Below are 14,657 nucleotides of genomic sequence, written 5' to 3'. Positions count from 1 at the left end.
AGTTGTGTTTGTGGCATTGTGTGGACCTTAGTCGCAGTGGAGATGACTCCTTCCATGGGGAGGGGCCCCGTGGGGAACCACAACCACCTAAACGCAGAGAGCAGACACTTGTAGGTGGAAAGCTTTATTGTATTGCTGTAGATAGATGGTATGAGGCAGGAAGGAAAGGCACTGGAGTCCGGCAAGGTGCCAATACGTTCTGACAGTCTTAGATGTAGAAGTCTCACCCAGATGTTCAAGGTAGATAGGAACCCACGGTGTGGGATAAGCCGAGCCTGGTGGGTGGAGTTGGAGAACCGGATCATAAAGGTACTCACTGGAACGTAGTGCAAGCGTCTTCCTGGTAGTGAAGATGGTGGGACAGAAGGTCCATGGTGCAGGATACTAGACTGGTAGGCCCTCAAGGAGCGAGTACCTGATAGTCCGGAGATCCTGAAATGAATAAGAGAGATAGGTCCCCGAGGAGCGGTTGTCTAATTAGTAGAGGCCCCGAAGGGTGGATGGAAGCAAGAGACCCTAGAGGAGCAGGTGCCTAGAGCTTCTAACGGAGCGAGGCCCTGGAGTGTAGAGCAGCGTCTAAGTGTGCAGCTTAGAGCGGTCAGAGAAGCTAGACTGGAGTCTTTGCTAACTCAAAGGTGGAAGCATAACGGAGGCTTTAAATACCCAGAGGTATTGACGTCATGCGGTGGGGACGCCCTGAGGTTCCCACCATGACAAGTATTTGAGCGTAAGAGATGTGCGTGCGCGTGCCCTAGGAGGTCACGGGAATGAACATGGCAGACTGGGACGCCCGTGCTGAGCTGGAGACTCCGAGGTCCTCGGCACTCAGCAGCGGAAGTAGCCATCTTGCCCAAGGAAGAGGAAAAGGGAAGAAAAGAGGTAAGGCAGAGCGGTCGAAGCCGTCTGCGATCGACGGATGCAACAGTGGCCCCCTAGTTCTAATGATTTCTTTCCAGCTGAAAAAGTTTGTCGATTTAGCATCATTAAAACCTTTCAGGTATCTGAAGTTTGTATCATATCTCACCTTCACCTCCTCTCCTTCAGGGTATAGATATTTAGGTCCTTCAACCTCTCCTCATAAGTCATTTGATGGCGACCCCTCACCATTTTGGTTGCCCTTCTCTGGACCACCTCCATCCCCTCCCTGTCCCTTTTGAGATATGGTCTCCAGAATTGAACATATTACTCCAGGCGGGGCCTCACCAAGGACCTGTACAAGGGGATTATCACCTCCTTTTTTATTACTGGTTATTCCTCTCTCTATGAAGCCCAGCATTCTTCTGGCTTTTGCTATCGCCTTGTCACATTCCTTTGCCATCTTCAGATCGCTAGATACTATCACCCCAATGTCCCTCACTTGCTCCATGCACAACAGCCCTTCACCCCCCATCACATACAGGTCTTTTGGATTACTGCACCCCAGATTCATGATTCTGCACTTCTTGGCATTGAATCCCAGCTGCCATATCTTTCACCACTCTTCAAACTTCCTTAAATCACTTCTCATTCTCTCTACTCCTTTCGGCGTGTCTACTCTGTTGCAGATTTAGTATCATCCACAAATTGACAAATTTTACCTTTTATCTCTTCTGCAATGTTGCTCAAAAAGATATTGAACAGAACCTGTCCCAACACCGATCCTTGTGGCACTCCACTTAACACCGGTCTTCCCCAGAGTAGGTTTCAATCACCATCACACACTGCCTTCTGTCCGATAACCAGTTTCTAATCTAGGCCATCACCTTGGCGCTCATTCCCAATCTTCTCATTTTATTCACAAGCCTCCTATGCAGGACCATATCAAAAGCTTTGCTGAAATCCAAGTAGATCACACCAAGCACTCTTCCTTGATCCAGTTCTTTAGTCACCCAATCAAAAAAATCAATAAAATTTGTCTGACAGGAACTTCCCCTATTGAATACATGCTGCCTGGGGTCCAGCAATCATCCTGACTATAGATAGTTCACTATCCTTTCCTTCAGCAGAGTCTCCATTAACTTTACCCACCACCGAGGTGGGTAAAATTAATGGAGACTCTGTTCTGAGAGAAGAGTCCTACACATATAAAGAGCAATGATAGGAAAATATCAAGGAAGGTAATGTTCCGAATGACACCCTCCCCTCCCCACTGCCTTTTCTCCCATTCCATTGGCCATTGTGCCATGCATCATGTACCTCCAAAACCTATGCCCCAAGATCTTTCAGAGTAGAGCTTGAGGTCACAGCTGCTGACTGGAGGAGGCAGCCATGTAGACACACCAATGAAGTTCAAGAGAAGTGACTGCCATATGGCCAGATCCTCCTTCAAAGCCTTATTGACCTGTAGGTTGTGATGGTCCCAGGAAAGGTCTGCTGTTGCACCAGTCAGGCAGCACAGGAAAACGTTCCCCATGGGTATGACTCACACTGCTAAGGCAATACTTCCAATTAAGGAGAACGTGTTTTAAGGTACATTTTTCTTATGTATTGTGGCAGATACCAAGGTGGACAGCTTAATCAGCTTGCTCTGCAAGAGCATTGATATCATGAATGAGAAATACAACTCAGTGTCCAGGAAGATGATAGTTGTCCTAGGGTTTTGCAGTGTATCTTCTGGCGCACCAGTTAGGTTACATAGAAACATAGAAATTATGGCAGAAGAAGACCAATAGGCCCATCCAGACTGCCCAGCAAGCTTTCACACTTATTTTCTCATACTTATCTGTTAAGCTGACAGCTGAGTTCAGGGCCCTTATAATAGCTTTTTTATTCTAATTTCCTTCCACCCCCGCCATTGATGCAGAGAGCAGTGTTGGAGCTGTATCAAAGTGAAGTATAAGGCTTAATGTTTGAGGGTAGTAACCGTCATATTGAGCAAGTTATTCCGATATTTATATTCTCATACTGCTCAGATCATTGCCGCCTTGGTTGTTGGCTGGATATAAATCCTCTTTTCTTCATTCTCCCCTGCCGTTGAAGCAGTGAGCTGCGCTGGATATACTTTCCAAGTGAAGTAACAGGCTTAATTGGTTTGGGGTAGTAACTGCCGCAACAAGCAAGCTACTCCCACGCTTATTTGTTTACCCAGACTGAGCTACCTTGTTGGTTGCTGCCTGAATGCAAATCCGGTTTTCCACATTTCCTCTTGCCGTTGAAACATAGAGCAATGTAGGAGTCTCATTAATCGTGTGAACATTTATTGAATAAGGGTATTAATCATTAGGTAGTAGCCGTCATTCCCGCATGCCAACCCCATACCTCTTTTCTTCATTCCCATCCTCCAGGCTTTATGGATCCACAGTGTTTATCCCACACCCCTTTGAAATCCTTCACAGTTTTTGTCTTCACCACTTCCTCCGGAAGGGTGTTCCAGGCATCCACCACCCTCTCCGTGAAGAAATACTTCCTGACATTGGTTCTGAGTCTTCCTCTCTGGAGTTTTAAATCATGAACCCTGGTTCTGCTGATTTTTGTTCCAATGGAAAAGGTTTGTTGTTGACTTTGGATCATTAAAACCTTTCAAGTATCTGAATGTCTGTATAATATCACCCCTGCGCCTCCTTTCCTCCAGGTATACATATTTAGATTCTTCAATCTCTCCTCATAAGTCATTCGATGAAGACCATCCACCTTTCTGGTCGCCCTTCTCTGTACCGCTTACATCCTGTCTCTGTCCTTTTGGAGATACGGTCTCCAGAACTGAGCACAGTACTCCAGGTGAGGCCTCACCAAGGACCTGTACAAGGGGATAATTACTTCCCTTTTCTTACTCGATATTCTTCTCTCTTTGCAGCCCAGCATTCTTCTGGCTTTAGCTATCGCGTTGTCACATTGTTTCGTCGACTTCAGGTTGTATCTGAGTGTGTGATATATAGGAACTTGGAATTAATTAAAAATATATAAATTGATAGAAATTCAGAACAGATGTCACAGTCTGCAGTATCTCTCCTCCCAATGAAAAAAAAAGTCACACAGATAATGGATGATGGAATTTGAGTTGGCCTCCTTCCTTGCCTCCCAGCTCAAAATGTAATGAACAACTCAAATTTAGCTCACAAAATAGAACAATCCATTGGCATGAATTTGTTATTGTAAAAGACTCCCTTGAAATGGAAGCCCAAACAAGGTAAAGCTGTAAGGGTGAACAGGCACTGAATTTCTGTCTTGGCCATCAGAGTGCCCTGTCCACCCTCTCTGAATTTACAAGGGCACTGTCAAATGAAACAATCTATACTGTGCATTCCTTATCAGGATTATAATCATTAACAGAAGCACCCTCTGGGAAGGAAAGGTTTACTTCCAAGAGCATTTCTTAGGAACCACCATTAAGGGGGAAAGGTGAAGACCAGAGGGTAGCATTCTAGGAAGGGGCCCACTACTTGGCCCAGCTGTATCTCTTTTTCCTTAATTATACCAGCTAGGTGTCAAGCAGATGATACACTGGACTTCTCCGTAGGACATCTTGGTTCTCTGTCATGGAATCTGCTCAGGATAGTGGCAGCCACTCATTTGTCAGGGTATCGGGATAACCATGGAACCATAGTCTGCCATCTTATTATGGTGGGAGCAAGCACTGGCAAGGTGGTCTCATTTCGCCCCCCCCCCCCCCTCCAGACACACACATGGAAGCCCTTCTTTAGACATTTAGTTGCAGGGTAGGATGATGTGCATTGGACACAGGCATGCTTATACTGACAGTAAGAAGTAGAATATCCACCTCATCCTACCTCTGTTGAAGCATGAGCAATTGTTAGTGGGAGCAGAGCTTCCTTTTGCTGTGCTTTTGGGAGTAGCTTAACTTCAAAAAAGGTGAGTAGAGGCTGTAGGGGCCTTAGTGACAGGAGCTTTGTTAATCATTTTTATGAACTAAATCTGGACATCCTAAGCCCCCAGTAAGGGTACTCCTGCCCACTATATTTTCTCAAAAGGCCTTATCATAATTGAGCTATGTAAATCAACTATTTTCCTTGTACATGCCTAAGATGGAATCTAGATAAGTTCCAGGAGTGGTACCAGAGCAGGATCTACACAGTTCATCATGGAGGGAAAACAAGCAAAAGAGCACACCTAATTGACTGTATCCCCTTGTAGTGGCTTGATCTCCTCTAGTTCCCTTTTCTGCTTCTTCCAGTTCTGCTCTCTCTTCTTATGCCTCGCTAGAAATTGAATTATGTCATTATATGACGATGCCTAATATGATGCTTGTGAGTCTTCATGACTGATTCCCATAGCTTGTGTTCTATTCCTGCACTTTTGGGGCACCCAGATAATGCTAGTTCCCTACTGATACCGGTGATCAAATTGCTTCACGAGCAGTTGAGATGCAGGAAATGCTAAAGCTAGAATATGAGGAATGCCTGTGATCCCTGTGCTTGCACTTGATTTTACAATGGCTCTAATAAGTATGGAAAAGGGGACCTCCAGTACTGAAACATGAGCTACAACCGAGGGGTTCAATCAGTGTGCCATACCATAACAAGATGAGGTCCTCATCCCTCCAATTTTCCCTCCCCAAACTCTCTTATCATAAATGCCTTTTTCATCATGGGGTAGGAGTGATCCCCGGTTGCTCCGGCTCTGCTGATGGTATGCGTAGAAATGGTGCTGGCTGATCAAGGATAAATCCATTGTTTATTCCATACAAAATGGCACCGTCCAGGCCATTTGACTGCCATTTTGAATGGAAAAAATAACAATTGTGCCAGCTTCAATCTGCCAGCTCTATTTATAAGTATACTTCTGGGCTCAAGGATCACTCCTGCCCCATGAAGAGAAAGAAAAATATGGTGAGGTGGCTCCAAGTGGGGTGGAGGAGATCAGAGAGGAGGCCCAAGAGGGATATTCTTTTTCCTCCAACAGGATCTGGCATTTTTGCTTGTTTTGTTTTATTTTTCCTTTTGTTTATTTTCTTCATTTTTTATTTCAATTGTTTGTTTAGATTTTTCTTTTTAAATAAATGAAAAGCAAAATAAAAAATGAAGCAAAAAATAAACTAAAAAAATAAAAGCGAAATGAAAAATAAATCAAAACAAAGAAAAATCTGCGCCAATTACTACTTTTCAGGATCATTCTAATGAATATACCTGAGATATATTTGCATGCAATTGAGATAGTACATGCAAATATATCTCTTGCATATTCATCAAGGCTATTCTGAAAACCATTGGTGGCCCTTGATGAATATTCAAAGCTCTTTCCATCATGAATCAAAATTGAAGGGATATAGTATGGGTAAGAGAGGTCACAGACTCAATGTGAGATGCTAAAGAATTACTAGTAAATGATGTCACCTGTCAGAATATTGATTGGTGGAACCACATTAATTTAAAAATAAATTTGATGGTAATAAGTAGTTCATTTTTCCTTGTGTGCAAATTTTTTTTTCTTTTAGGAAATTGCTCTAGAAATATTCTTCAGAAATGGACATTCCAAGTTTCTTGTCTTTCATAACAAGGATCGGGCCGAAGTCTTTAAAAGGTAACTTATTTAAGATTAATGTTTAACATTGTCTTTGTCAGAACATTATATTTTACATGTTGGATATATGGTAACATACAGAAAAATGGTGAAAAGGACAATTTTCAAATCCTTTCAGCAGGTAAGCAGTGATTTACCTAGGTAAATTGGCTATCTCAAAATTACCATTGTTCAATCTGACAAAAAGTATGCTCTAGTGCCCCCCCCCCCCCTCAGGTAAAACAGATACACTACCAAGAGAGGGAGGAGCTGTAACTGAAAAAACCTCACTCATCCCAGTCATAGGAGATGATTGGATGGCAGTTTCGGGTTGCTAGATAGATCCAGGGATTGATGATTTCTACACCCACCCTTTCCAGCTCCAAGGAGGTCTATATTGCTATATGAATGCTAGGAAAAGGCCGCAGACAGTCCTTGTTGAAAGAATGCACCCAATGGGACAGGCTAAGGGGCAAGGCAGCAGAATTCAAGTGAAGGTCCCATACAGTTCATGTTGAAAGAGTGTACTCCAGGGGGCAGGCTAAGGGGCAAGGCAGCAGAGTTCAAGTGAAGGCCCCAGACAGTCCATGTTGAAAGAGTGCACTCAAGGGGACAGGCTATGGGGCAAGGCAGCAGAGTTCATTTGAAGGCCTCAGACAGTCCATGCTGAAAGAGTACACTCAAGAGGATAGGCCAAGGGTAAGACAGCAGAGTTCAAGTGAAGGTCGCAGGACCAGGACTAAAAAGCACAGCAACAAGGTAGCAGGACCAGGACCAAAGAGCAAAGCAAGAAAGGCAGCAGGACCAAAAGGAGACCCAGTAGCATGGAGGCAACAGGACCAGGAGGAGACCCAGCAGCATGGAGGCAGCAACAACAGGAGCTGAGCTGAGATGAGACTTCAGCATCCAGAGCAGAAGATTAGACATGATGAGAAGAGGAAGCAGCTGGACCATTACTAGAGGCCACTTCAAGGAGGATAGAATATGGGCAGGTCATCAAGGAGGGCTTTTGATTTATGCCGCTGGACCACAATGGCTGACAGTAGACCATTCGTTCTGTATGCTGGTACAACAACTCTCTGGTGAGGATGGGCCCTACAGGCTTCTTCCATCCAAATGGCACAAAAACTCTGTAGAGGGGCCCACCCAAGATTGTTGTTACAACTCTTCTTATTTGGCATTCAATGACAGCAGCTATTGTACTTTATGGCCCCTTGCCACATTATGGCTTGCCACTTGGGGGGGGCATGGATTTTGGGGGCCTACCCCTTGGGTGTCTGTCATCCCAGGGACTGCTGCAGGGTGTGAAGTTGAGTGATGGTGGGGAAGACTCTGATGACAGTTCAGGTATCCTTTGCAAGATCTGTATCAGTACATTTGTCATGCTGTTGACTGCTGTGCCAACACTGTCATGTTCTGCGTGTTTGCAACTGTTTTTTCTAACAGGATCTGGTTCTACTTGTTGACAGCCCTCCTGAGGCACACTAGCTCTGCCCTTATGTGTCAGAGGTATATCCCATACCTCCTTTCCAGCTAGTCCAGTTGCTCATGCATGGACTCCTCTGTTGGTTGCGGGGAGATTCTTTGTGCTGGTGCTGGGGCTGGTCCCGGTGCTGGTGGCGGTGCTGTGATGGTGGTGTATAGTGCTGGAATGTAGGCCTCCAAAAATGGTATCATGGGGCTTATGGGCTACTCCTGCTGCGGGCATGGTGCCTCAGAGTGGCACTGTGGTGTGCTGGCTTGAGGTTCTGCAGAAATTGTTGGCTGCCACTCAAGGCTGTGTTCCTTCATGAAGCCAGACAAGTTGGGGGAGACATTGAGTGGGCTTGGTGAACCCAGGTTACCCAGATCACAAGTGGCTCCTGAGCCTATGCCTGCTGTTCTCCTCCTCGCTGAACTAGGTCTGGGCATCCATGAGGAAGGGCCTGTGCAAAGGGGGTGATGCACTGCTGGTCCCTTGGTCTTGATGGCTGGTCCCTAGGGCTTCCTGGCCGGTCCCTGGGGCTTCCTGGCCGGTCCCTGGGGCTTCCTAGCTGGGACCAGTTGCTTCATGGGTGAGAGCTGTGGAAACAAAAAATATAACATAAGAATGGCAGTTAGTATCATTTTTTCATTTGGCATCAGAGGAGCACTTGGCTTCTTAGCATTGTTATTATTTTATGCCAAATAATGTGTTTAACCATTGCAGTCTGCCCATTTACAGGTGAGGTGAACTTACCGACTGCGGCTCACATGGTGTCCAGATGCTCAGGCATGCCCTTGAAGACATCATCTTATCCATGCATTGAAAATCCAGAGTTCAGCCTGCCTTTGTGGTTTTGCATGTAGAACCAGGAGCATTAATGAGAATGCAACCTGGAGGATTTTAATTTCATTTTCATACATAAAAGCCTATAATTTGATTCCAGAACCTTTCTATGTTATAGGTACTCACATGTACCATGACAGCAAACATGCTATGGATATAGAGAGACTAAATTTTAGTTTTGGTTCCTTCATTTGTTTTGTAGGTTACCTCCATTCATTTCATTAGTGTCAAACAAAAAAAATACATTTGCATTTATTTGTTTTATTTGTTTTGTTTTTTTCTTTTTGTTTCCCAATAAAGTCAATGAGGGAAGCAATACAACTTATTTTTAGCTTCAAAACTGAGGCTTTCTAATCAGTTCTAATGAAACTTGTGGGAAGACAAAATCAGAAGGTGGAAGCGAACTCCGTGGCACCCAGACTGAGCAAATTGTCACCAAAAGTGGTATGAATAGCCCAAGGAACTGTACAGAGGTAAAAGGGAACCAACGATGGTAGGAGTTCTCCAAGGTACTGTCAGAGGAACAAAACAACATCTAGAGTGTGAAGAACACCCCAAGGCATAAAAAAGCACTGATAAAATGGAATAAACCTCCAAAGGCAACTCAAAAGGGGAAAAATGGCACCAAGAGTGACATTAACAACCTAAGGCACCATAAAGGGGGAACAAAGCAACAAATGTGCAGAAAAAAATGGAGGAACTGGCAAAGGAACAAAGCAGGGCAAAGTGGCATGAAGACCTAAGCAGCCATCCACAGTGGCAAGAACACCCTAGGGTGTAGAGTCTGCAATAGGACAGCACAGCTGAATAGCAGAAATACTCCAAAAGAATAAACTCTGGGGTATGGCAACAAGACTGAATGTCAGAAAGATCTGCAAAGTATAGAGTCCTGGATAGGGCAGTCAGGCAGATTGTTAACAAGACCCCTAAGGTGGTTCATCAGCAGAATGGCAACAAGACAGAGTGTCTGCAAGGCCCACAAGGCATACAGTGTGGGAATCATATGGCATGGGCAGATGAATTGGTGCAGAGTCATTCCAGCCTAGTAGTAGCAATAAAAAAAGGCAGTCTAGCCCCTAAAATTGAAGAGAGACTTTTTTTAGGTGCAGAATGTCAGGAGAAGAAGGCAGCTAAAGGCAGAAGCAATTGAATGTTGGACAACATGTTCCACCTACTTCTGTTCCTCTCCTTCTTGATCTGGAACAGAGGGAAAAGCCAGGAGAACCATTGAAAGATGAGAGTAGCAGGGCAGGGGCATGGACTGGGGCAGCAGATGTACAACAAACAAAACCAGCAGCATGCTCCTCTACATTGTTTACTGCTTCTGAGGGAATAGAAGCAGTATTTTTAGTAACTGATTCTGAGGAAAAAGCTTACCTGCAATTCCCTGAATCAAAAATTGAAGAACTAGTAGCTGAAGAATATTTGGAAGGATTAGTCAATGCGGTGATGGGAAAATATATGATATATTGTTAGTGATGTGAGCAACCACCAGGTAGGAGGAGTGCATGAGTGATGCCTCTGGCATTTTTCATCAGGATCCACCCTCATACTTAACTCCATTGCAAGCATTATTTGCTAAGAATATATAGATAAGAGATCACAAAAGACATCATTGATCTGAAGGCACTTTAAATTGAGGGAGGATCTGTGTTTTACTCAGTTTATCCACTGCAGTAAGGATATCAGTCAAGTGAAGCAAGTGGGGCATCTGACAAAAGCTGGTATGCAGTAGCATCTGCAGAAGTAACACTCACTGGGATTAGCATCAATGAAATATGGCAGTACTAGTCTGCGGATAACTTCTGCCACTCAAAGTAAAAGTCAGAAGAAAGGGGGATGATTTTCCTTACAGCAATCAGGTGGAAGGCTAGCAACCCTTTGACATATGTGTAAAGTGACAACTCACCATAGAGGAAATGGGATGGATTTCCATAGCAGTGTCCCAGGGCAAGAGGCAGGCAGCATCCAAAGTAGTAAAGAGGAGCTTAAGGAAAATGATTGCCCTGGATGACCATTCCCTGCAGGTAGTGAAGACTGAAGGTTTTAAACATTTAATGCATGTTATGAGCCCCATTTACAAAATCTCCTCCAGGACTACATTTAGTAGGCAGGTTATCTCCATCCTGTACAACTAATAGCATAATCTCATCCAGGCACAGCTGGCTAAGACAGAAGGGAGTAGCATGCATTTCATCAGCCATATCTTGAGCAATATAAATGCTATGCACAATTATCTCTCCCTGACAGCACTCTGGTACAACCTGTTAGTGGCAGGGGCAGGTAGCAGCGTTAGTGAATACTAAGTTTCAGGGTTCAGGTGGGCTGTGTTGCTCACCCAGGTGATAGATTACCATCATACTTTGTTCAATATTCTATCAGCCATAAGAAAGGTGCTGGAGGATTGGCAGCTAGACCAGAGAAGCAGAGGTCTTCAGTTTTCTTTGTGACAGACAGTGGTACAAATTTAACAAGGGCATTGGATGATGGGGGCTTATGCAGTATCCGTTTCTTTGCAACTGGCTGGCTGCCGCCATCTTTAAAGATGGCGCCGGCCATCCAGTGCTCCTACCATGTGACAGGGACCGGCCAATGGCACGGATACCCTGTCACATGGTAAGGGCAAAGGGCCATCGGCGCCATCTTTATAAGTGGTAATTTTAAAATGTTTTGGGGGGATCGGGAGGGTGGGGGAAGCTAAAGGGTCATTTTTAAAGGGTCGGGCGATCGGCGCCATTTTTGAGTGGCAGCCAAAATGGTGCCGATAGCCTGAGAACGGGAGATCGGACCCCGTGCCCCCACTGGACCACCAGGTACTCGTAAAACGTTTTGGGGGGTTCGGGAGGGTGGGGGAAGGTAAGGGGTCAATTTTAAAGGGTTGGGCCTCACTAAAAAAAATTAACGATGTGAATCGGAACCGATTCCAATTCACATCTCCAGCGACCAGATTTTTTTCTCCCTCCAGCCGAACCCGATCGTTAAGACGATCGGGCACACGATTCACATCCCTAGTAGATACCCCTTCATGATCTATCTCTGGAAACAGATATAGGTGTGTGAATTACCTCTTGGGCTATCATAATTGGATAGTGATGAGGCAGCTTGTACAAATCCTGAAGCCCTTCAAGAATGAAATAGAAGATATAAGATACAGAAATACCACAATGGGAGGGGGGTCATCCCTACAGTAAATATTCTGGAGGAAAAATTAGAGGATTCTGTGGGCAAGAGGGGTTGCATTTTGTGGACTCCTTGAAGAATCAGGTGCAAGTTAGACTGAAACCTCTGACCAAAAACAATAAATACGTGCTTGCCACACTTTGAGATCCAGGGTGAAAGAGAGTCTTGTCCTCCAGTCCCAGCATCTCATATTCAATAAGGAGATGCTGGTAACTAGGGTGTTTGAACAGGAGTGTTAGAGACAGATGCACAGTGGGGATGTAGCACAGGAAATAGTGGCTACCTCAGAGAGTAATGCAAGCAAGAGCAGCTACTACTTCCTCCCCACCTCAGTATGCCAAAGCCAAGTTGCATGCAAAAAACCATCTCTCTTGACATAGGCTACAGCTAAAGAAGCTGGCAAGAGAGACCCTTGGCCCACCTCAGCAAAGGAATCTCTAAGAAAAACCTTTGAAACAAGCAATCTCACATAGCCTATATTGACCATGGATCAAATGCATTGGCATATTGGGCACAGAAGTCCACAGTCTAGTAAGACTTAGTCAAGGTTTTTCAGCAGTGTCTTTCTTACTTACCAACCAGTGTGCCCAGTGAACATGTCTTCTCAATGGCAGGGGATATTGTAAATCCTCATCACTCAAGGCTGGAGCTATAGTTGATGGCAAAATCTAATCTTTTTAAAAATCAGTCTTTGATGGGATTTGTATTATTTCCATGTGAGTGGCAAGATGACTGAAAGCACCTTAAAGGTCTTTCTGATGCTCTGCCTACCTGCCATGCATCTGACTTGCCATCTTAGGGGTCTTGCTGCCAGATGCCTTCCCACCTTGCCCCTGATATAGCACTTAAGGAATCTTGCTGCCACTCTGTCTATGTGCTATGCCTCTCATGTACTACCTTAGGGGTATTGCCGTTATTTTGCCTACTTGCCATGTTGCTGATATACCACCTTAGGACTCTTACTGCTACTCTGCCTATTTGCTATGCCTGTTCTGTACTAGCATGGGAATTTTGGTGCCTCTGTGTTGTTTGCTGATAGTATCTCAGCCTTATTCTCCCAACCTTCTTCTTTGTTGGATATACTGTGGTGTTTTGTCTCAACAAAAAAAAAAAAAAAAAGGAAAAAAGAAAAATATTCAAATTTTTACTCCCACTCTACCTCTTTACTTGTTCTCCATCTTACTGTCAAGATCTGCCTAGGCTTTTGTGATGTTTGCAATTGACTACAGTCTATGCTTTGGGAGTCATGACATCTTTGTGCTGTTTTCAATTGGCCACATACCAAGCCTTGGATTTTATACACCTTTGTGCTGTTTGCAATGGACCACACTCCAAAACCTTTGGGTTTAGACACCCTTATGCTGTTTGCAATGGACCATACCCCAAGCCTTGGAGGTTTAGACACCTTTGTGCAGTTTGTAATAGGCCACACTCTAAGCTTTAGTAGACATCCTTGTGCTGTTTGCAATAGACCGCATTCCAAGTCTTAGGCATTAAGAAATCTTTATGAAGTTTGAATTGGGCCAAACTCCATATCTTGGTGCTTAGACACCTTGTGCTGTTTGCAGTTCCTTGTACTGTCTGATGGTTTTTATGTTTTTATGCTCTTTGCAATTCCCTAAAGTATACACCTTGGGGTTTTTGATGCTTTTATGCTGTTTGCTATTATCTGCATGGTATGCCTTGGGGATTTTAATGCCTTTGTGCTGTTTGTGATAACCCACATTATAGCTTTGGGGGGTTTGACACCTTTGTGCTGTTTGTGATTCCCTCCATTGGAGGTTCTGATGCCATTACACTGTTTACGGTTCCTCACACTGTATGCCATAGGGATTTTGATGACTTTATGCTGTTTGCAATTCCTTGCACTATGTCTTGGGGGTCAGCACTCAATGGCATATATTAGCTCTAGACTCACCACAGTTATATAAATAACATATGGAACCATAACTGATTTAATGAGTTATTCACAGTTTCACTATACCGAACATGTGTAAATAACATGCATGGTACAATCTTTACAGCTAAGGAAGACACTATTTGTAAAAACTGATTCAGAAGAAGAATGTATACTTGATTTCCTGAATCACAGGATATTAAACAGCTAGTGGCTAAAGAACATTTAGTACCTCTAGTCACTAGCAACTTAGCCTCCAGTGAAGACTAATTCCAAGCCCGATTATGTTCTTCACCTAATACTGCTGTACAGAAATTATATCAGGTCTCCTACATCCTGTGGCTTCTCCCTGCCTATGGCTTTCTACTAATTTTGTTGTTGCCCTATGCCCTTCCTTTGGAGCCTTGAGCTGTTCGAGCCACTCTGACTATGGCTGCTTTGTACATCTCATAATGCTTTGGGGTCTTCATGTTACTCTTTCAGTTGCTTTTACCCTCTATCACTGCCTTGCTTGTTCCCCCTTCATGATGCCTTGAGTTATTCATATCACTCGTGGTGTCACTTTTTTCCCCTCATACAGCCTTTGGGAGTTCATGACACTTTTGTTGGTGCCCTTTGCCCTACTTTTGCAGCTTTGATGAGTTCTGGTAGTCTTGTTCATGTTTTACATCTCTGACAGTGCTTTGTAGAACTCCTGCCACTTCAAATACCATTTTGCCCCATTGCAGGTCCTTGTGCTATTCATGCCACTTTTGGTTTCATGTTGACATAGTCTTAATATGATGGCTTGCATTCAGGCTTCTAATCATGTCTACTGACCAGTTTCATTAAAAATTA

At 44.2% G+C, this 14,657-nt stretch overlaps 1 protein-coding gene across 2 annotated transcripts in view; it reads left to right on the top strand.

Annotated features, from left to right (window-relative positions):
• The window catches only part of WDFY4 (WDFY family member 4), a 746,928-nt gene that overhangs the window by 519,343 nt on the left and 212,928 nt on the right, over positions 1 to 14,657 (top strand). For both annotated transcript variants that reach the window (XM_029609624.1, XM_029609625.1), the window contains one exon: positions 6,371 to 6,456. In XM_029609624.1, the coding sequence (XP_029465484.1) occupies positions 6,371 to 6,456 (86 nt within the window). The remainder of the gene's footprint in view (positions 1 to 6,370; positions 6,457 to 14,657) is intronic.

The sequence above is a fragment of the Rhinatrema bivittatum genome, chromosome 7 (assembly GCF_901001135.1).
Source record: "Rhinatrema bivittatum chromosome 7, aRhiBiv1.1, whole genome shotgun sequence".
NCBI classification, from domain to species: Eukaryota; Metazoa; Chordata; class Amphibia; order Gymnophiona; family Rhinatrematidae; genus Rhinatrema; species Rhinatrema bivittatum.
The sequence above is the reverse complement of the archived record's forward strand: the minus strand, read 5'-3'. Positions and strand labels throughout refer to the sequence as shown.